The sequence below is a fragment of the Artibeus jamaicensis genome, unplaced genomic scaffold (assembly GCF_021234435.1).
Source record: "Artibeus jamaicensis isolate MK-2021 breed Jamaican fruit bat unplaced genomic scaffold, CSHL_Jam_final contig_3126, whole genome shotgun sequence".
Lineage (NCBI taxonomy): Eukaryota > Metazoa > Chordata > Mammalia > Chiroptera > Phyllostomidae > Artibeus > Artibeus jamaicensis.
The window spans coordinates 9,777,394-9,800,319 of NW_026521723.1; the positions used below are offsets into that span (position 1 = coordinate 9,777,394).

General features: G+C 36.4%; 1 protein-coding gene across 1 annotated transcript in view; it reads right to left on the minus strand.

The window, feature by feature from the left end:
• SLC9C1 (solute carrier family 9 member C1) overlaps positions 1-22,926 on the minus strand; it is a 115,460-nt gene that overhangs the window by 36,562 nt on the left and 55,972 nt on the right. Inside the window, exons 10-15 of the mRNA XM_053663027.1 lie at positions 20,312-20,393; positions 17,682-17,848; positions 16,914-17,039; positions 8,225-8,319; positions 6,271-6,273; positions 2,740-2,859 (exon numbers count right to left, since the gene is read on the minus strand). Coding sequence (XP_053519002.1) covers positions 2,740-2,859; positions 6,271-6,273; positions 8,225-8,319; positions 16,914-17,039; positions 17,682-17,848; positions 20,312-20,393 — 593 coding nt within the window. The remainder of the gene's footprint in view (positions 1-2,739; positions 2,860-6,270; positions 6,274-8,224; positions 8,320-16,913; positions 17,040-17,681; positions 17,849-20,311; positions 20,394-22,926) is intronic.

Consider the following 22,926-nt stretch of genomic DNA (forward strand, 5'->3'; position numbering starts at 1 on the left):
AGTCAGGCCTTATGTTTCAATCTTCTCAAGATCCATTCCCTTCTATGTTCTACTAGTGTTCTCTGGTATTAGGTTCTGTAATTACTTTAGTTGGCAATTTGTAGCATCCTGAAATAGGCACTATATTTCACCCTCTAGCTGTGTTGAGATCTGACCTGGGTAATTACCTTGGAAGCAAAGAAAGATGGTAGAGACTAACTTTGAAACACTGACAAGGTTCTTTGCAACATCTTAAGGTGCTGGGAGGCAGCAGGGTAGAGGCACCTGCTTCTGCCAGGTCAGAGTGTTTATGAGAATGTGGGGTTCAAGATCATCAGGTACGTTCACCCAAGTGTTACCACTTTAGATCTCAGGGTCTTGATATATTTCTGTCAGAGGCATGACATTGATGCAGGAGCTCTGCCAATGATACGCACTTCTCTGATTTGCTTAGCTCTATCTGCATCTCTCAGAATGAGTTATACCACATTAATTCTATTTATTCAGTTCTGAATAATTTAAGTTGAATTCTTAATTTTAAGAATTATAGGTATTTTTCCACTTTTCTATTCAGTTTCTTTTGGTGATTGATTTGTTCATTTTTGTGAGTTAATCACCTATCAATTTCAACATTTCAGTAATACTTATGGCCACATAGAATAATTTTAATAACTGGAATTCAAGGGATATAAATCCACTCTTATTTCTTCTGTTGATTGTCTTTCATGGTTATTTGTTTCCTTGTGTGTTTGTTGATCTTTGATAGTGACAACTTTATCATTGGCTAGAGAACTCAATTTTGAACAGAATGTTTTCCAGCACTTAGTAATAAATGTTAACATTTATTACTTGCCCAGGGCTAGTCCCTAGACTAAAGGCTTCTACACATACTATGTAATCTTTATAACAATCCCATAAAGTAGATAAAGAAGAACCAAACTTGCGTATTTTAGTGTCTACTATTGTCAGTTACTTTCCCAGATGCTTTACATAAATCAGTTAGCCTCCAGAATATTAGATATTATTATATCCACTTTCAAGTGAGGAAACTGAGACCTGAAAACCTCATTCAGCTAATAAGTGACAGAGATAGGAATTCTAAGAAAAGCAAGAAACTCCAGAATCTGTATTCCTCACTTTGAGGTGAATGGAATTTTAGAGATAGACAAAGTATTTATACATGTTATAATATGGATGAAAACATAATGCTGAGTGGAATTTTAGAGATAGCTTAAAGGATACATTGACTATCAATTCTAGTTTTTCATATTTTCCTTTCTCTGAGTTACATCAACAGAAATAATTACTCAGAAAGTTGTATCTTAATTTAGTGTTAAAGTCTTTAAAATAACTATAGTATAAAATTGTCTGTTTGGTATTTATTGAATGTGGTAGATTAAAGACAGACAATCTTTGATACTCCTATTAGAAGAGGGCTCTATATTCTTCCCCTTGAAATGAAGATAAGAAATAAAAGCCATCCAAATTGGAAAGAAATAAGTAAAATTATCTCTATTCATGAATGATACGGTTTTATATACAGAAAATCCTAGAGAATTCCCCCAAAACTGAGTGCTAGTAAATGAATTCAGCAAAGCTTCAGGATACAGGATGGACATATAAAAATCAGTTGTATTTCTATACACCAGGAATGAACAATCCAAAAACTTAAACCAAGAAAAAATTAATTTCTGATAATGTGAAAAAGAAAAAAACACTTGGATTAAATTGTACACTAAAAATAAGAAATTCCTGAATGAAATTAAAGATCTTAATAAATGAAAAGACATTCTATGTTCACAAATTGGAAAGGTTAATATTGTTAAGATGGCAATACTACCCTTAGTCCATGCAATCCCTATGAAAATATCAATGGAATTTTTTTCCAGAAATAGACTAATTCAAAAATTGGTATACAATTGCAAGCAACCCCAAATAGCTGTGATGATCTTGAAAATGAAAAGGAAATGTTAATGGACTTATACTTCCTGGTTTCAAAATAGTCTACAAATTGTGAAAAACAAGTTGGTGGCTGCTCAAGAAATTAAACATAAAATCATCATATGATTCAGCAATTTTACTTCTAGCTGTATACCCCAAAGATGGAAAGCAGTTATTCAAACAAATACTTGTACACAAATATTCATAGCAGCACTGTCCACAACAGCCAACAGGTAGAAATATCCCAAATGTCTATCAATTGATGACTGGGTAAATGAATGGGTACATTCCTACAGTTATTCATGGTAAAGAGAAACCAAGTATTTATACACGTTATAATATGGATGAAAACAGTACGCTGAGTGGAAAAAATGCCAGAAACAAAAGGCTACACACTGTATAATTCTATTTATATGAAACACTCAGAATAGGTAAATTCATAGAGCCAGAGAGAAGACTAATGCTATCCAGGTGCTGGAGAAAAGGGGAAATGAAGTGACAGCTTAGTGGTTACTGGGGTGATGAAAATGTGAAATTTGTTAGGGGTAATGGTTATCTAACATAGTATATTTACTAAATAACACTAAGTGGTCCACAAAAACGGTTAATAGTTAATCTTGCTATATAAAATTTACTAAAAAATAAAGTTATTATATCATCTCTTTTTATTTTAAGTGACTTTTTACTTTTTACTATTTACTTATGTACACTATATAAGTAATATTTTGGAATGTATTCAGAATATAAAATTTTAACAGATAATAGAAAAAAATTCAAATGAATGTAATAGCATTTCTAGTAAGGTTCAGAAACACTTACCTTGATTGGACTCCTTTTTCCTTTTTAGTATTGTACACCCAATTGATCAATATTTTTCTAACAAAGGTAATCATTTTTTTGCTTTCAGAAAAAGTTTTTATTGTTTCAGGACTCATATATCTAAAAAAAGAAAGAAATCTTTAAACATGCTTTTAAAATTTTGGGATAAGTTTAATGTAGTACTGTCACAAAGCAAAAAGACTATTTTGCCCAGTGATGACTGGAAATGAAACATTTTTATGGGCATATGTTCAAGTCACAAAGTTGTAAATACAGTAGGTGTACAGTTATAAAGTTATATTGTGAAGTTCTCTCATTAAAGAGGGAGTATAAAAAACTGGACATAAGCCAATACTGGTATAGCTCAGTGGACTGAGCACAGGCCTGAGAACCAAAAAATCGCAGTTCGATTCCCAGTCAGGGCACATGCCTGGGTTGCAGGCCAGTTCCTAGCAGGGGCCAGTTCCCAGCAGGGGGCACACTAGAAGCAACCATACATTGACATTTCTCTTCCTCTCTCCTTCCCTTCCCTTCTAAAGATAAGTAAATAAAATTAAAAAAACTGGATATAGATGGCTTAAAATTATAGACAGGTCAAGGTTCAGCAATAGCAAGCATTCCATGATTTAAATATTTGTGATTCAAATACATATGGATTTTCATGATGAATCTCCACTGTCTGGTGTGACAATGAACAAACTATCTCACTAACTTGTTTGCTCTGTAACATGGAGGTAAAAATACCTAAGCCAGCCTGGAATAATTAAATGAGAAAGTATGTGTGAAACATCCAGCCCATCTTACATATGCTCCCATCTCTTTTCTTTTGCCATCTGGGCAAGAAGTCAGGAATTTACGGGGGAAATACAAGTGGTAGATCAAGAGTTAAAATAGTTTCTTGGAGCAGTCATTGGTAACAAAACCTCCAAAGACATTTTGGTGGCACTTGTCCCAAGTTGTATGTAGTTTTCTGCTGACTTTTCTATTGAGACAGCTTACATCTATGTGCTATGATTTGGCCTTGCTTAGGCAATGCCCTTGGATTTTATGAGGAACTTACCTGCTGCTGACCAGATAGTTTCATTGTCTTCATCAGAAGGAGGATAGAGTTCTGTCCTTAGGTCTTGGGTTCTGCCTTAAAAAGTGGCTTAATTGGAAGGTCATTGGTGACTTAAGTTCAAAGGTGGACCTGATCCTTTCTATTGATTATAATGTTTTCTGAAACTTGGGCAATTTCTCTGCTACAGGAAAACTAATGTAATTGAAAAAAATTATTCAATTCTCTGGTATTCAGTATAATAATGTGGTAATTACATGGAAAATCACTAATGTATATGTGACTTGATTCATTCCTAATTTTTGAAATATTTGTTGGTCATCTATTATGCTTGCTAAGTGCTTGGGACAAAGCATATACAAAAATACTGGTTCCTGCCATCAAAAATTTAGCACACTACTGCAGTAAAACATGCAAATAGCAATTGCAGTAAAGTGTAATAAATATTGCTGTGGAGATAATAAAGAGGACATACTAGACCCACAGAAGGGGACATAAATAATACAGTCTTCTTAAAATTTAATAGTTGTTGTATATTTCCATTACCATTTAGTTTCGTTATAACCCCCTGCCCCCAGCAATCACCATACTGTTGTCCATGCTCATGAGGCCTTTTTCATTTTTGCTCAGTCCTTCCACACCTGTCCTTCCACTCCTAACCTCCCTCCCCGACTAGCTGTCATCTTGCTCTTCATCTACGAGTCTGTCCCCATTTTTCTTTTCAGTTCATTTTGTTCATCAGATTTCACATGCATGAAGTCATACGGTATTTGGCTTTTCCTGTCTGGTTTATTTTGCTTAGCATAATGTTCTCTAGCTCCTAACACAAAAGGTAAAATTTTCATCTTTTTTGCAGCCAAGTAGTATTCCATCATTTAAATGCCCCAGAATTGTTTTATCTGCTCATCTATTAATGGGCACTGGGGCTGCTTCCAAATCTTAGCAATTGTCAATAACACTGCAATGAATAGAGGGGTTCTTAGATTCTTTCCAAAATTAGTGTTTTAGATTTCTTTAGATATATTCCCAGAAGTGGGATTGCCAAATCAAAAAGCAAATCCATTTTTAATTTTGTGATGTATCTTCATACTGCTTTCCACATTAGCTGCACCAATCTGTATCCCCACCAACAGTGCTAAAGGGTTCCCCTTTCTCCACATCCTCACCAGCACTCATTTGTTGATTTACTGAGGACAGCAATTCTGACAGGTGTGAGATGGTATCTCATTATGGTTTTAATTTGCATTTCTCTGATTATTAGTGATGTTGAGCATCTTTTCACATGTCTATTGGATATTTGTATGTCCTCTTTGGAGAAGTGACTATTTAGGTCTTTTGTTCATTTTTTAATTGGGTTGCTTTTTTGGGGGGTTGGTTTTTGTAAGTACTTTAAGCCTCTTATCACATGTATCAATGAATACATTCTCCCATTCTGTGGGTTGTTTTTTTATGTTGTTGATAACTTCTTTTGCTTTGCAAAAGCTTTCTAGTTTGATGTAGTCCCATTTGTTTATTTTTTCTTTTGTTTATCTTGCCTGGAGAGATACATCTAATAAAAAACTGCTATGACCAATATATGAAATTTTTCATGTTCTTGAATATCCTTATAATCATTATTCTAAACTGTCTGAGAAATTTCTTCTCTCCATTTCTTCTGTTTTTTTTTTTTTCTGGAGAATTCTCTTGTTCTTTCATTTGGGGTCTGTTTGTCTTCTCATTTTGGTTGCTTCTTATATTTTCCATTTTATTTGCTAAACTAATTGGTTGTTAAACTAATCTAGCTGTCATCAGCAGCCTGGTTTAAGGTCCACAGGGTGGGGCAGAATAATTCCAGGCTGATGCCATTCGGAAGGGAGTGCTCTGCCTGAGAAAGATGGCTCCTGCAGTGTGGGGGATGGCTCAACACAGGGATCCTGGTAGCTGTTCCCTCAGCTCTCTCCCCAGAGCCACCAACCCCAGACTCTTCTCAACCATCTGCAGTCCACTCTGTTCTCCCTTTGCTGGGGCCCAGGTTAAATGGCTGTAAATGAAATTTCGTGTCTTGACCCTTTAAGAGGCTCTCTGCACCTCCAGCCTTCTCTCCCTGACAAACAGAAATCCTTCTCCTTTTCACAACTGGATGTTACCTAGGTTCTTTTCTGGCTCTGGTACTGTAGGGGGAATCCCCCCAGTTGCTAAAGTACCCCCTGCAGAGCTTCAGCTACTGCCTGTGGAAGCCCAGCAAGTCCTCTTGTGCCTCCTCTGAACTCGCTACCAGTCTTGTTGAGTGAAGGAGTTTCTTCAGTCTGTCCTTGGTTATCAGCCTTCTTTCCAACTATTGTTCATTTGGTTATTCAGGATGATTTCTCTACAATTTATTTGGAATTCCAGATTGGCTCTGGGAAGAGATTAGTGTAGTTTTCACTTATTCCTCTAACATCTTGGATCTCTGAATGCCATCTTGGGCAATCAGGAAACCTCCCTGAAGGAATTACTTTCTAAGATATGATCATTTCACAAGTTCCTATGAATCCTAAAGTTCTGGGATATCAATAAGTATATGATATTTTACAGCTCAAGTTACTAAGTAATGCAGATTCTTAAATTTCTGTTTTGTATCAACATATTCACTGTTTAGAACTGTATTAAGAAAAGAGTATGGTCTTTTTAACTGGATAGTAAAGCAGCTTAGCTTCAAATCCAAGCTGTGTAATTTATTAGACAAATGACCTTGGAAAAATTATTTAATCTCTCTGTGCCTTACTTTCCTTATCTGCAAAAAGAAGATAATAGTAGCATTTATCTGATAGAATTTTTAGAAATAAAATTGGTAACTGTATCTGACACAAGACTAAATAAATAAAATATTTCTATTCTAAGTATTACTTCTTAGGTAATCACACAGGCACTTAACTGAGGTACTGGTACTCCTTTTTAAACCCGAAATTCTTTCCTTTGATGTTTTTTCTTGTCACCCCAATGCATGGGGATACTAAGAGAAATTATTAACGAATGGCAAAATTAATACCAAGGCAGCCCAGCAAAGAGGCAAGTACTCAATAGAAGTGTAATTAATAGCAAGTTCCCTGGGTACTGGAACACCATTTCACTTATCCTGACATTCTTCACAGTGCCTGGCATGTACCTTTGTGCATATTAGTATTCAATATTTATCTTTACATGTATGAATAAAATGTAATATATTCCAAAATTTGCCGTCACTGTCTTCTATGAGTCCTTTCCACCCTTTAACCATCTCACCCCACTGTCGACCTCCTTTTTGTGCCCCTTATTCATAGACTCATGTTGTTCCTGCCTTCTCAGAGATTTAAAGAAGAAAACTCAAGGCAGTGAGTTTAACTGCTTTGTGCTTTATTTTTTCTAACATTAACTGCTCCTTAATGCAATGGAAATGCTTTTCAGCAAGTCATTTACTCATTCTTTGAAAAGTATACATTACATTGTCACTCAGGTCCCCTAATCATTTGAAGAGCTTGAATCAAGAGGGGAAATGGAGACCTTCGTACTATATATGAAATATTTAAATATTATTTGCCAAGAGACCATAATGTCAAGTAAGATATTTTATCTTCCTATCTTGACAAATATAATGTCTTAATGATTTGCATGGCTAGGCTTAAAATGAAAACTCATAGACTCTGAAAATCTGTAAAGTTTAATGAGAACATGTTCCAGCGTCTGGCTGGTTCTTGTCCCACACATGGCTTTTATCTCTCACTACAGCACAAGCCAGCGCATGTGAGTGGACACCAGGTTGACACACCTCTCAGGTTTTGGAGTGTGTACATTAAAGGCCCAGTTTACTTGTGAGATGATGCTCCCTGGGAAAAGGTCCACGAAGAAAGCACAAGTGAAATTGGATTCATTTGAACAAGGAACCTTGGTATCCTTCATACCAGGAGTGTGGGCCTGAACAGTAAGGAATGTCCGGGCTTTTAGAGTCTTCATCTTTCCACAGGGGATAATCTGAGGGTAATCCGTAAAACTGTGACATTGAGGAATTCACTGATTACTGTGGAGACTTACATAGAAACAAGTCATTACAAGTGCATGCTGAATATTCAGATATGTTGCGGAAAGATGTGCCTGGAAGGATTAAGGAAGTCTTTGATTTAGTGAGAAATTTGAGTAGTCCCCCCAGACCTCCCTCCCTGAAAAAAAAGAGTGTTTACCACAATTTAGACTTGGAGGAAAAAGGGAGAAAGGGCAGACTGTTCATGTGCACAGAGGCCTGAATGAGGACAGCAAATTAGGAAAACTGAATGTAGGTGACTTGGCCTGACTGTGGCTTGTAGAACGGATGGTGGCTTGGGCACGTGATACTGGATGATTCCAAATTACCAGACAAAAGCAAGAAAAGTAACTTGCATGATATCCTAAATGCAGTTGTTTACAAAGATGGAAATTTTCTCTCAACAATGTACTTACCCTCCCTTCTCACCAAAGCTTCCTGCTGCACCGACCAGCATCTGGACTGCACTCTGGGACAGAGTCTCATTTCTGTATTGTCTCTGGTAGCTTGCCTAAAAGAATGTTATATCAAAGTATTATACAGCATGAATAACAATGGCAATTTGTTATTTCTTTTAATGGAGAAACAATCTGTGAGTAAGAAGTCAGAATCCCCAAATAATCAAGTATCTTTATAAAAAGAATCTCTCTATGGAGTCCAGACCATGATATCAGTGTAGAAGATAAGTCTGGGCTGTGGGTGGAACCCAACTGGTTCTGTAGGAAACTAGGATCCTTCTTTTATTTAACTTTATGTTTATTTTTATTTAATTGTTGCTCAAGTACAGTTTTCTGTCTTTTACTCCCATCCAGCTGACCCCCCAGTGCTCCCCACCTCCCTCCCATTTCCACACCCCTTAGTTCTTGTCCATGTGTCCTTTATACTAGTTCGTATAAATCCTTCCCCTTCTCCCCTGAAATTCCCTCTCCTCTCCCCTCTGATCACTGTCCCCCTGTTCTCTATTTCAGTGTCTTTGGTTATATTTTGCTTGCTTGTTTGTTTTGTTGTTTAGGTTCCTGTTAAAGGTGAGATCATATGGTATTTGTCTTTCAACATCTTGCTTATTTCACTCAGCATAATGCTTTCCAGTTCCATCCATGCTGTTGCAAAGGGTAGAAGCTCCTCCTTTCTTTCTGCTGGATAGAATTCCATTGTGTAAATGTACCATAGGTTTTTGATCCATTCATTTACTGATGGGCACCTATGTTGCTTCCAACTCTGGCTATTGTAAATTGTGCTGCTATGAAGGTTGAGGTGCATAGGTTCTTTTGGATTGGTGTTTCAGGGTTCTTAGGATATAATCCCAGCAGTGGAATTGCTGTGTCAAAAGGCAGATTCATTTTTAGTTTTCTTAGAAAATTCCATACTGTTTCCATAATGGTTGTACCAGTCTCCAATCCCACTGACAGGATCCTTCTTGATATTAATTACATTTTCCAAAGTAAGTGTAGTTCAATGGCCACATAAATATGGGGACTATGAAAAACTGTATTTCCATCTTTAAAAAGTTCATAATGGATATTAGATTATGAAAATATCTGAGAAATTCTATAGGAAATGGCATTAAATGAACTGGTACTATTGTGTAGAACACAGTCATCCATTCATTCAGTCCTTATATTGAGAGCCTACTCCACTTTAGGTTCATGCTGGGGAAACCACTCTCTGATACTGCCTCTGGCCTTCGTGTGCTGAACACTCTTGAAAATCATTTTAAGGACCAACTTTCAAAATTGGAATGTATGGTATAACTAAAAATGCCTGGGTTCCACAGAAGACATACTATGTGCACAATCACTTACAGATATTAAAATACAGTTTTGATCCTGGTAGATAGATACTATAAAGAGATAGAACTGAATTTAAAGATGAGGAATTCAATAGTGTAGAATTTTTCTTCTCAAACTTAATTAAAATACTTATAAAATTATGTGAGAATTAAATATGTTCCCTATTCTCAAAGATAATCAGTGTATCTTATGGAAAAATAAAAAGCTAAAAATAATATGGAACCCATGATAACAACACAAATGATAAAGCAGGTAGTTACTAGAAAAATGTTAATACTTAAGTCATCATTCACACCAAAATGTAAGAAGAATTTAGGGAATGGTTAATTCCCCTAAATAACTTTCATTTATTGAACTCTCTACTATATATTCTGTTAAATTAGATTCTTCACCCAAGGATACATTTATTAATTTTACACAGAGAGGAAGGGGGAGAGAGAGAAAGAAACATTGATAAGAGAGGGAAACATGGATCAGTTGCCTCCTGTATGTTTCCGAACTGAGTTTCAAACCCGCAACCTATGTATGTGCCCTAACCAGGAATCAGAACTGCAACCTTCTGGTATATGGGACTATGCCCCACCCAACTGAGCCACCCAGCCAGAGCTCTACTATATTATAGAATTAACTGATCTAGGCATGCTTTATATTCTTATTTCATTCTTGCAACAAGTTTGTGAGGAAGCTATTTTAAACTTTATTTTATAGATGAGAAAGCTGAGGTTCAGAGAATGAAGTAGTTTTCCCAACTACTTAATTAAGTTATTTTAAGTAGTCTTTCCACATTAGCATCTCAGTTCTTTCTGAATATAAACCTGTCTCCTGTTTCCCCATTTGGTATACTGCTTCTCCTATACCATATCTTGACGTGGCACAGAAGATATTGCCACAGTTAACAAGGGATGGCTGAGATTTAAATAGACATTGCCAAAGCTTTAAAACTGAAATAGACTAGAAAATATTATGGTTAAGAGTAGGGAACATTAGTATTGAAACTGCAGAAACCAAATCAACAGACCGAGATAAACATGAAAATATGTCTAGAAAGAGAAGGACCAAAAATATGTGAAATAAGATAAAAATCTAGACCAGAGAGATTTGATCTACTTTGGAAAAATAGTATTTTCTGATTAAGAACCCCAAATAGCACAAAATCAGCAAGGTACAGCAACAGAAAACAAATATTTAAGGCAAGAAATCGAAAAGGTACCTGCAGTGTATATTGCAAAAAAATGTAACACATCACAAGAGAAAAGAATTTAAGAGGTTATTCAGTTAGCACAAGTTTCCTCCTTTGCAGACAGGAAGAATAAAGGCTGAAAAAAATAAGTCCTGAGTCATACAGCATAATAACATAATAACAATAAGCAAGACTCAAAATGGAGTCTCCTGCATGGTTTTAAGGGTCTTCAACACTATAGTTTCCTGAATTTTAACTGGAAATCTTTTTTTTTTCCGGGGGGGGTATTGCAAGAAAATTATTTTTCTTTTTTAAAAATTTTATTTAGTTATTTTCAAGTACAGTTTTTTGTCTATTTCTCCCATCCCAGCCCCCCCCACCCCATGTTGCCCACCTCCCTCCCATTTCCACCTCCCCTTAGTTCTCATCCCTGTGTCCTTCATATTTGTTTTTCCAAATCCCTCCCCTTTTTCCCCCTTAAATTCCCTTCCCTCTCCCCTCTGGTCACTGTCCCCTTGTTCTCTATTTCAGTGTCTTTGTTTTTTTTTCTGCTTGCTTGTTTGTTTTGTTGTTTAGCTTCCTGTTAAAGGTGAGATCATATGGTATTTGTCTTTCAACCCCTGGCCTATTTCATTCAGCATAATGCTTTCCAGTTCCATCCATGCTGTTGCAAAGGGTAGAAGCTCCTCCTTTCTTTCTGCGGCATAGAATTCCATTGTGTATATGTACCATAATTTTTTGACCCATTCATTTACTGATGGGCACCTAGGTTGCTTCCAACTCTTGGCTATTGTAAATTGTGCTGCTATGAACATTGTGGTGCATAGGTTCTTTGAAATTGATGTTTTATGATTCTTAGGATATAATCCTAGCAGTGGAATTGTTGGGTCAAAAGGCAAGTCGATTTTTATTTTTCTGAGAAAATTCTATACTGTTTTCCATAATGGTTGTACCAGTCTGCAATCCCACCAACAGTGAACTAAGGACCCCTTTTCCCCACAACCTCTCCAACATTTGTTGTTTGTTGCTTTGTTTATGATGGCCATCCTGACTGGTGTAAAGTGGTATCTCACTGTGGTTTTAATTTGCATCTCTCTGATAGCTAACGATATTGAGCATCTCTTCATGTGTCTCTGGATCCTCTGTGCGTCCTCCGTGGAGAAGTATCTGTTCAAGTCCTTTGCCCACTTTTTCATTAGGTTGCATGTCTTCTTAGAGTGGAGTTGTGTAAGTTCTTTGTATATTTTGGAGATTAAACCTTTGTCTGAGATATCATTGGCAAATATGTTTTCTCATACAGTTGGTTTTCTTTTTAATTTAATGCTGTTTTCTTTAACTACGCAGAAGCTTTTTATTTTGATGAGATCCTATTTGTTTATCCTTTCCTCTATATTCCTTGCTCTAGGGGACATATCAGTAAAAATGTTGCTGCATGAAATATCTGAGATTTTCTTGCCAATGTTCTCCTCTTGGACTTTAATGGTGTCATGGCTTATATTTAAGTCTTTTATCCACCTGGAATTTATTTTGGTGTATGGTGTAAGTTTGTGCTCAAGTTTTACTTTTTTGCATGTAGCTGTCCAGTTCTCCCAACACCATTTGTTGAAGAGGCTATCTTTATGTTACTGCCCCCTTTGTCGAATATTAATTGACTGTAGAGAGTTGGGTTGATTTCTGGGCTCTCTGTTCTGTTCCATTGGTCTATGTGCCTGTTTTTGTGCCAGTACCAGGCTGTTTTGATTACAGTGGCCTTGTAATACAGTTTGATATCAGGTATTGTGATCCCTCCTACTTTGTTCTTCTTTCTCAAAATTGCAGCTGCTATTCGGGGTCATTTATGGTTCCATATAAATTTTTGAAGTGTTTGTTCTATGTCTGTGAAATATGCCATTGGTACTTTAATAGGTATTGCATTTAATATGTATGTTGCTTTGGGTAGTATGGACATTTTGATGATGTTAATTCTTCCAATCCATGAACAAGGTATACGTTTCCATTTGTTTGTGTCTTCCCTGATTTCTTTCTTCAGTGCTGTGTAGTTTTCTGCATATAGGTCTTTTACCTCCTTGGTTGGGTGTATTCTCAGATATTATCTTTTTCTTTTTGCTATATCGAATGGGATTTTTTTCTTGATTTCTGCTTCTGCTGATTCCAATGAATTAGTGTACAAAAATGCCTTTGATTTCTGGATATTGACTTTGTATCCTGCTGTTTTGCCAAATTCATTAATTAGTTTGAGCAGTTTTTTGGTAGAGTCTATAGGATTTTCCATGTACACTATCATGTCATCTGCAAACAGTGACAGTTTTGTTTCCTCCTTTCTGATTTGGATGCCTTTTATTTCCTTTTCTTGCTTAATCAGCATGGCCAAAACTTCCAAAACTATATTGAATAGAAGTGGTGAAAGTGGACATCCTTGTCTTGTTCCTGATCTTAGTGGAAAAGCTTTTAATTTTGGCCCATTGAGTATGATATTGGCTGTAGGTCTCTCATAAATGGCCTTTATTATATTGAGGAATGCTCCCTGTATTCCCACTTTGCTGAGTGTTTTTATCATAAATGGGTGCTGTACCTTATCAAAAGCTTTTTCTGCATCTATTGATATGATCATGTGGTTTTTGTCTTTGCCTTTGTTTATGTGATGTATTACATTTACTGTTTTGTGAATGTTGAACTATCCTTGCATCCCTGGGATGAATCCCACTTGGTCATGGTGTATGATCTTTTTAAAGTATTGTTGGACGTGATTTGCCAATATCTTGTTGAGGATTTTAGTGTCTATGTTCATCAGTGATATTGGCCTGAAGTTCTCCTTCTTTGTTGTGTCTCTATCTGGTTTTGGAATTAGGATGATGCTGGCTTCATAAAAGGAGTTTGGGAGTTTTCCATCCTTCTGGATTTTTTGGAATAGTCTGTGAAGAATATGGGATAGCTCTTCCTTAAATGCTTTGTAGAATTCTCCTGTGAAACCATCTGGTCCAGGGCTTTTGTGTGATGGGAGTTTTTTGATTACTGCTTCAATTTCTTTTGCTGTTATTGGTGTGTTCAGATTTTCTGTTTATTTTTCATTAAGTTTTGGCAGATTATATTTTTCTAGAAATGTGTCCATTTCCCCTAGGTTTTCAAATTGCTTGGTATACAGTTCTTCATAGTAATTTCTTACAATCTCTTCTATTTCTGTGGTATCAGTTGTAATCTCTCTTCTCTCATTTCTGATTGTGTTTATTTGAGTCCTCTCTCTTCTTTTCTTGATGAGCCTACTTAAAGACTTGTCTATTTTGTTTATCTTTTCAAAGAACCAACTCCTGGATTCATTGATCCTTAGAATTGTGCTTTTAGTCTCTATGTCATTTAGTTCTGCTCTGATCTTGGTTATTTCCTTCCTTCTACTTGCTCTGAGCTGTTTTTGTTGTTGTTCCTCAAGTTCTTGCAGGCGTAGGGTTAGGTTGTTTGTTTGAAATGTTTCTATCTTCTTTAGGTAGGCCTGTATTGCTATAAACTTCCCTCTGGACTGCCTTCGCTGTGTCCCATAAGTTTTGGGTTGTTGTGAGATCGTTTTCATTTATTTCCAGAAACTTTTTGATTTCTTTCCTAATTTCATTCTTGACCCATTCATTGTTTAATAGCATACCATTCAGTCTCCATGATTTTGGGTGTTTTGGGTTTTTTCCTTTGGGGTTGGTTTTCAATTTCAGTCCCTTATGGTCAGAGAAAATGCTTGGTATGATTTCAATTTTCTTGAATTTGTTGAGGCTCATTTTGTGTCCTATCATGTGGTCCACCTTTGAGAATGTTCCATGTGCATTTGAAAAGAATGTATATTTAGCTTCTGTGGGATGAAGGGCTCTGTGTATATCAGTTAAGTCCATTTCATCAAGGGTGTTGTTTAATGCTGCAATATCTTTGTTGATATTTTGTTTGGAAGATCTGTCCATTTTTGATAGTGGGGTGTTAAAATCCCCTACTATAATTGTGTTGCTGTCAATATCTTTCTTGAATTTCTCTAAGATTTTCTTTATATACTTGGGTGCTGCTATGTTGGGTGTGTATATATTTATGATGTTAATGTCTTCTTGGTGGATTCTTCCCTTGAGTATTATGAAGTGACCTTCTGGGTCTCTCTTTATGGCCCTTTTTTTGAAGTCTATTTTATCAGATATGAGAATTGCTACCCCAGCTTTTTTTTTCTTGTCTATTTGCTTGGAAAATTTGTTTCCAGCCTTTCACTTTTAGTCTGTGATGGTCTTTTGTCCTGAGGTAGGTCTCTTGTAGGCAGCATATGTGTGGGTCATGCTTTCTTATCCATTTGGCTATTCTGTGTCTTTTGATTGGAGCATTTAATCCATTTAAGTTTAAGGTTATTATTGATAGGTACTTATTCATTGCCATTTTTGTACCTGTGTTCCTCTCTGTCTGTCTCTTTTCCTTCCTTTCCTTAAAGCAGACCTTTTAGTATTTCTTGTAGAGCTGGCTTCGTGGCAGCAAATTCTTTTAGACTTCTTTTGTCTTGGATATTATTCTTTATTTGGCCTTCTATCTTGATTGAGAGCCTTGCTGGGTAGAGTAGTCTTGGTTGTAGGCCTCTGATTCTCATTGCTTGGAGTATTTCTTGCCATTCTCTTTTTGCTTGGAGTGTTTCCATTGAGTTAACCTTATTGGGACTCCCTTGTATGTTACTTCTTTTTTCTCCCTTGCTGCCTTTAAGATTCTCTCTTTGTCTTGGAATTTTGCCATTTTGATGATGATGTTTCTTGAAGTGGGCCTCCTTAGGTTCCTCTTGATTGGGACTCTCTGTGATTCCTGGATTTGTGTGACTTTTTCTCTCATCAAATGAGGGAAGTTTTCTCTTATTACTCTTTCAAATATGTTTTCTATCCCTTCTTCTTCTTCTTCTCCTTCTGGTATTCCTATTATTCGGATATTATTATGTTTCATATTGTCCTGCATTTCTCTTAATCCCTCTTCATTCTTTCTGAGCCTCTTTTCCATTTCCTGTTCTTTCTGAGAGATGCTTTGTACTTTGTCCTCCAACTCACTAATCCGATCTTCTGTCTCATTAACTCTATTTTTAATACTTTCGACTGTGTTCTTCAATTCAGAAATTGTATTTTTCATTTCCTCTTGTCCCTTGCTAATAATTTCCACTTCCTTTTTCATGTTGATATAGTTTGCAGTGAGATCATTGTAGCTCCCCTGTAGTTTCTGGTAGCTCATTGTGAGCTCTTTGAACTTCCCGATAACCAGTGCTTTGAATTCAACATCTGAGAGTTTACTTGCCTGTATTTCATCTAACATTCTTTCTGAGTGTTCCTCCTTTTCTATTGGAAATATTGAAGTGCCTCAAAGGCAGGATCTCCTAAAATCTGCTGGTGAAATAACACACCATATGGGTGTAAGTTCATCCTTCACGCATTACCTCCATTGCTTAAAAAAAATTATTTAAGTCCTTGGAAAAGCTGCCTTTGAAACTCAATTTGTCTACACCCTGTAGATCTTTTATTTCCTAAGTTAGACTAAGCAAGTAGAATGCTTGGAGTCCTGTATGGTTGCAATAGCTGAGGAATGCATGACAATTCCATACACACTGAGAAAGGCCCAACACAAACATTTTAAGAGGATGAGTCATGGCAACTAGTCAATATTCTGGCCTGTACAGAAGATGATAAATAGGCTCTTAGCAGTTCCCTACCAGGTCCTGTATGCTGCTGTGTTACAGAATTTCTCTAATTTCTTCCCAAGATATTATATAAAAACATACCATCCTATACTTGCAGTTAATTATGAACTTGGTGAAAAACTGGCCTGGGTCCAGAGAAGGCAGTGTCATGAAAGTGACTGCACAATGTATCTGAAGGATGAGCTCAGCTCTATTTCCTGCCACTGGGACATGTGAAATCCCTAGTTCCTCATAATAAAACATCTTTTATTTAAGCTAATTTAAGTGGATTCTTTATTTTATTTTGTCTTCTGCAGTCAAGCAGATTCCTAAAACAAGGGCAAACTTCCCTTTGCATTCGTAAACTATATATTAAGCTATGTGGGTTAACATAATCAAGATGCCTTCAGGCAATGAAGAGAGTTTTCAGTATAATTTTAGGTCAAAAATCATTTTAAAGTGGATAATAAAGTACTGACTATTTGTGCAGACAAAAGACGCCTGTTGGCCAGCTCCATTGCTTCAATGTTAAGGGTCTCATCTATTTCCTTGTTACAGTTTGGACAGGTCACCTTCTGATGTTCTATTCTTGATCCTTGGCTCAGCTAAATTAAAACCAAAAAAATAATACACGGATGTTAATATATTGTTTAGCATAAACCTCAAGCAATTTATATACCAGTTTGTTTTGCAAAATTATAGAAAATTTGCCAGATATGGAAAATCAGATGAGTTTCCTCACTACTTACTTGCACACCTATTTAGAACGTAAAATGATTGACAGTTTGAGAGGAAGGAGTTATAGTGTATCCTTATCTTTACTTGGCATTGTTAACAGTTTATAAAAAATCTTGCACATATAATCACACTTTAAACCAGTGGTTCTGAAAGTGTGTTAGCATCACCAATACCTGGGAATTGTTAGAAAGGCACATTCACACCTCCCTCCACAGAACCACTGAATCAGAAATTCTGGGGAACGGGCAGAACACTGCTTCTCCTTCTGAATTTGCAACATATGTTTTGTGTCTGCTCCAAGATGGTATCACTTCTACTTTGCCACTCAGTGATCACATAATTCCCTAAAATCCCCTTCTTCTCATTGTAGTAGATAAGAAGTTACCAATACAATATCTCTGTCAATTACACATATTAAAGATTATGAATTAATACTTACAACATTTATACTTATTTAAGGGCAATCATACCTACTTTGAAAGGATAAATTAAAGACATTACTTGCTTACTGCATATGGGTTTTCAAATGCAATTGCTTTCTCAACCATGCTCCAATCTGCATTTGCAAGATCTTTGTCAAATTTGAGTTCAGAGGCTGCAGATTTAGTTATCTCTTGAAAGTGTTGAAATGTATAATAAAGTGATTTATATTTTGTTGATGTGACATCATGAAGACCTTTGATACAAAGAACACATTTTATAAATAGTGGGAACATCACAATTTTTATCTGAATTATAAAGGTCCCTTTTGTTATTATATGTACTAAGTATTTCTTTAAGTTAAAGGTTCAATCAACATAAATTGTTTAATAATAGGAACACTAACAATTTCAAAATTTTCTACTTTCATACTCCTCACAATAGCTGAGGTACACAGTAATAACAGCTGATATTTACTGAGTGCTTGCCATGTGCTGAGAGGAACAACTCTGCATATATTGAAGTTTTTGATCATCTTGGCCACCTTTTGAGGTGAGTCCCTTTTCTCAGTTTGATCAATGAGGAGACAAAGGATTAAATTGGTAGACTGAGTAAAGCAGATTGCCTTCCTCAATGTGGATGGGCCTCATTCAATTTTTTGAAGGCCTGAATACAACAAAAGGCTTAGCAAAATAAACTTCACTCTCCCTGACTAATGGTCTTCTACGATGGGGTACTGACTCTCCCCTGCCTTCAGATTTGAGCTGGAACTTACACCATTGTCTTTCCTGGTTCTCAGGCCTTCAGACTGCATGCATGTGCATCTGCTATTCGTATACATGCCATACAAGTATAGGTGTAGATACAGATACATATATCCATATATATGTATAATGTATACACATACAAACACACAGAGTATATGTACATACATATCCTACTTACATGTAAGATCATATATATTATATATAAGTATGTAATACATACATCTATATACACACACATTTATATATGCTTAGATTTCATTAAGTTTTGAAAACTCTTACTATCAGTCACCAATTCCTTCTTTTTTTTTTTTTTTTGAGCCATAGAAGATTGTTTGGAAAGCAATAACATTTCAGGAGCAAATGTTCACTGCCCTCAGTGCGAGTAAACAGATGCTCCACACTAAGAATTTTATGTTTGCCCTAACCAGGTGACTCAGTTTGTTGGAGTGTTGTCCCATACACCAAAAGGTGGTGGGTTCAATCCCTAGTCAGGGCACCTGCCTGGGTCACACGTTCTATCTCTGGTTGGGGAATACATGGGAGGCAATTGGTCACTGTTTCTCTCTCACATTGATGTTTATCTCTCTCTCTTTTTCTATCTCTCTCCCTAAAATCAGTAAACATATTCTAGAGTGAGGGTTAAAAAATTTTAGATTTATTTAGCTACTAAGTAGAACATTTAATACTCTTTTCAAAATGTTCTCTGTTCTTCCCATTTTACTATGCTAAGGCTCACAGAATTTAGAAGAAAAAAAGAAAAGGAAAAAGATTTTGTTGGAAATATGAGGAAGGAATGAAGATTGAGCAGTATAATATTTCCATAAAGATGAAATTTCAGATTCACAGCATTAGAGTGAAAATTCTGCATGTAATTAAAAGGGTAGTAAAGCAGTTAAGAATGTAAAGGATTAAAAGCACCAAGGCAATATGTTTCTCCTTCTTAGCTACCATTACTTAGTTGTGTGACCTTGGGCAGGGACTGTTAACTCTCTACATCTGTTTCTCAATTGCTGAAAAGTGTGGGATTAAACAGGCGTGTTGCATTGTACAGGCATCCTCCTAAACTGCCATTCTGCTTTGACTCTCCTTGTTCCCTGACTCCTAGTCAGTTATCCACAGAACTAGAGTGGTCTTTTGAGACCTTCACCATATACTAATTACACATATGGCTTCCTCAGTAATCTACCAGCTGTTGTTTCTAATTTATTTATACATGGTTGTTTATATTGATGCACACGACTTTCTAATGTTCCCTTATTTGACTTCTTTCCTGACTGTTTACCTATCTTCACTGTAAGCTCTGCCAACTCAGAAATCTGCTCTGCCTTCATAGTACATCATCATCAGTTAAAACAGTGCCTGGCATAGAGGAGGTTTTTAATAAAAATTTGCCAAATAATTGAATACACTCACTGTACTATGTTTTTTAAACTGGAAATATAAGTAATCTCTTAAAATAAATAAGCTTATTGGGGGCAGAGGGGAGGAGGAAGAAGGTATGGGGGAAAGAAGGTATTTTTTCATGGGGGAAAACTAATAATGGAAAAATTCAATAAAAGTGAACAAACAAGCCCTGGCTGGTGTGGCTCAGTGGACTGAGCACTGGCCTGAGAACCAAAGGGTCACCAGTTTGATTCCCATTCAAGGCACATGCCTGGGTTGTAGGCCAGGTCCCCTGTAGCAGGTGCTCAAGAGGCAACCACACATTAATGCTTCTCTCCCTGTCTCTTTCTCCTTCCCTTCCCCTCTCAAATAATATATTTTTAAAAAATGAACAAACAAGAAGCTTACTATTGTAAACCTTTCATATAACTTTACATAGAGGTCCAATTTTCTCTCCAATTAGACATTTTTGATTTGCATTTATAAAACTTTTTTCTTCACATTTACCAATTTTTTTACATATTTACAATACTTCTCTCTTCACTCAGATTAGTAATTAGTAGGCTTACCTAGTTTACTAATTACAATTGGCAAGATAACTTTATTGACAACCAAGGTAATCATGCATACTGACACTCCATGAAATAATATCTGGAATTGAAAAAAATACAAAGTATTGGTGACAGTTTCATGTAATTATCTTTTATATTTACCAATATAAATTAAGCTAGTTTGTACTATGCCAATAGATGCTCATGAAGGGGAGAATTTGGATGCCAGACGTGATGAAAGCACTCTGGAGATTCTCTATCTTCCCGCACACATTTCATCCATGCTTTTGGAGCCAAACCAAACATCAAGACATAGTTTGACAAGTAAACATATACAGACTGGGGAAAAAATGCTAACACCTGTCTTTAAATCCCGTTGCTGGATTTCTTGGGCCCTGGGAATATGCCTGTACTTTATCAATTCTTATCTACTATAAACACTTCTGGGTGCATAGCCACACAGTTCTTTGCTCACCATTACCAGTACATCTGTATCAGACAATTCTTCTCACCCATGACAAGAGAACAACTCAGAGGTGCTCCACCCAATACTGTGTCTTTCTGGCATCCATTCAATGTCATCAAAGAGGAATGTTTTCGGTGTCCCTTGTTTTCTGTCTTTTTTATTCCAAGTTGGTCTTCATAGACAAGTGGTGCAACACTTTTCAATCTGAAACTATTCACTTCAGTTGATTTATGCAACCTGACTTCCAGAACTTAGGTTAAACCCCTAGCCAGTTCTCTGTTCTTTAGCCACAGATGGAGGTTAGGAACAGAGCATGAAACCATACCAGAGGCTCTCAAGGTTGCACATTATAATCACTTGAGAAAATTTAAAATATTGGTACCCAGGATGCTCTCACTGAATATTCAGACGTGATTCTTTAAGGGTGCAATGCAAGTGTTGGTAATTAGAAAAACAAAGGTATAACCTACCTACTTGAAAATGCACTTGTGTACCATTTGATAAGTTTTGACAGTGCATACACCCATATAAGCCTCAAGCCTGTTACAACAACGTAGACTGTTCTCATATGGCCCCAAATATCTCCAATGCCCCTTCCCAATCAATTCCCACCCCATGAGAGGCAACTACTGTTTTAATTTCTACATTTATAGATAAAAACTGTCCATTTAAAACCTTCACATAAATTGAATATTGGGTTTCTCATTGTAGTTTTCATTTGTATTTCCCTGTTGAACATTTTTAATATGCTCAGTAGTATACATTTTGGTTTTTGAAGTGTCTGTTCAATTCTTTTTCCTAGTTTAAAGATTAGCTTGTTTTCTTCTATTATAAAACTGTAGAAATTTTTAAAAAGATATTTTAGATAGACATGCATTGTTATGTATATGTATTATGGATACCTTCTCTACACACCCACCACCTTCCCTGAAGTGTGAAAGGCACTTGCCATGGGAGATCCAGGACTCACAAGCCCCTTGTTTCCATCAGAAGCACCCTCAGAAATGGTTGAATCCGTGACTAGTCTAAGATTGTCATCAGGCCAGCAGGCAGAGACAGGCAGGGGCAGATCCTGTGGTGACTTGGGACATTTGCTGACACACCCTTGTACCCAGTGCTGATAAAAGCCAGCTTTGCAGAGCAGCTTAGCCAACCCCTGGAGCAGCCAAGGCTAGAGGAACGAGCCACAAATGGTGAATTGCCTATACATTCAAAAAAGCTGCTGAAGGCCAGGTGTGGACAGCACCTGACATTAGCTTATACAAGACTCAGACATCAGAGTGATATCCAAAGGGAAAAACAGGCAGAACTAAACTCTGCTGAGACAAATCCACTTAGTTCATTTTTTCATTATGTTCTCTATTTTTCTTTTTCATAGTCCTTTTATTATTTTATGTATTTTTTTCTTTTTTGGTGCTCTAATTTTTTTCACATCTCCTAATTTACTTTTATCTTTGATTACTCCATTGTTCCCTTCTTCTCTCCTTTTACCATTTCTGTTACTTTTTCTATGTTTATTTTCCCCATTTTCTGCTTTCATTCATTACTAGTATTAGTTCCCTTTCAATTTTTCCTCTCATAATCAGTTTTCTTTCCTTTGGTCTTCTCATATTCTTTTTTCTTTCCCCCTTTTTGGCTATTTGATTTCTCTTTCTGCTTTTATTATTTTTTGTTCTCTTGCCATTTATATTGCTATTGTGTTTTGGGGGAGTTTCTTGTTTTGGTATTGTTTTTGTGTTGTTTTCCTTATTCTACCAGCACCTTTACAACAGCATACAAGTGTGGTACCTATTTACCCTATTAGTCAGCAAGCTGGAGGTGAGTTCCCAACTAGTGAATGGGACAATAACAGTCAGGACCCAAATACAACAGGAGAGTCAACATGATCCACAAAAGGACATTCCTAGAGCATCCATATCAGGAGATCAAGTGGCCTTCACACTTATTCCCACGGGACTCCTAACACATAACCCCACCCCACAAGACAGAGAGTCAAAGCAGATCAATCAAAGCAGACAGAAAATAATGCCCAGTCAGAGGAGCAAAATGAAAAATGACTATAGGAGAATGAAGATAGTTTAAGGGAGCTTTAGGACAATATGAATGTAACAATATTTATATCATATGAATACCAGGAAAAGGAAAGGAAGCAAGGGATAGAAAACCT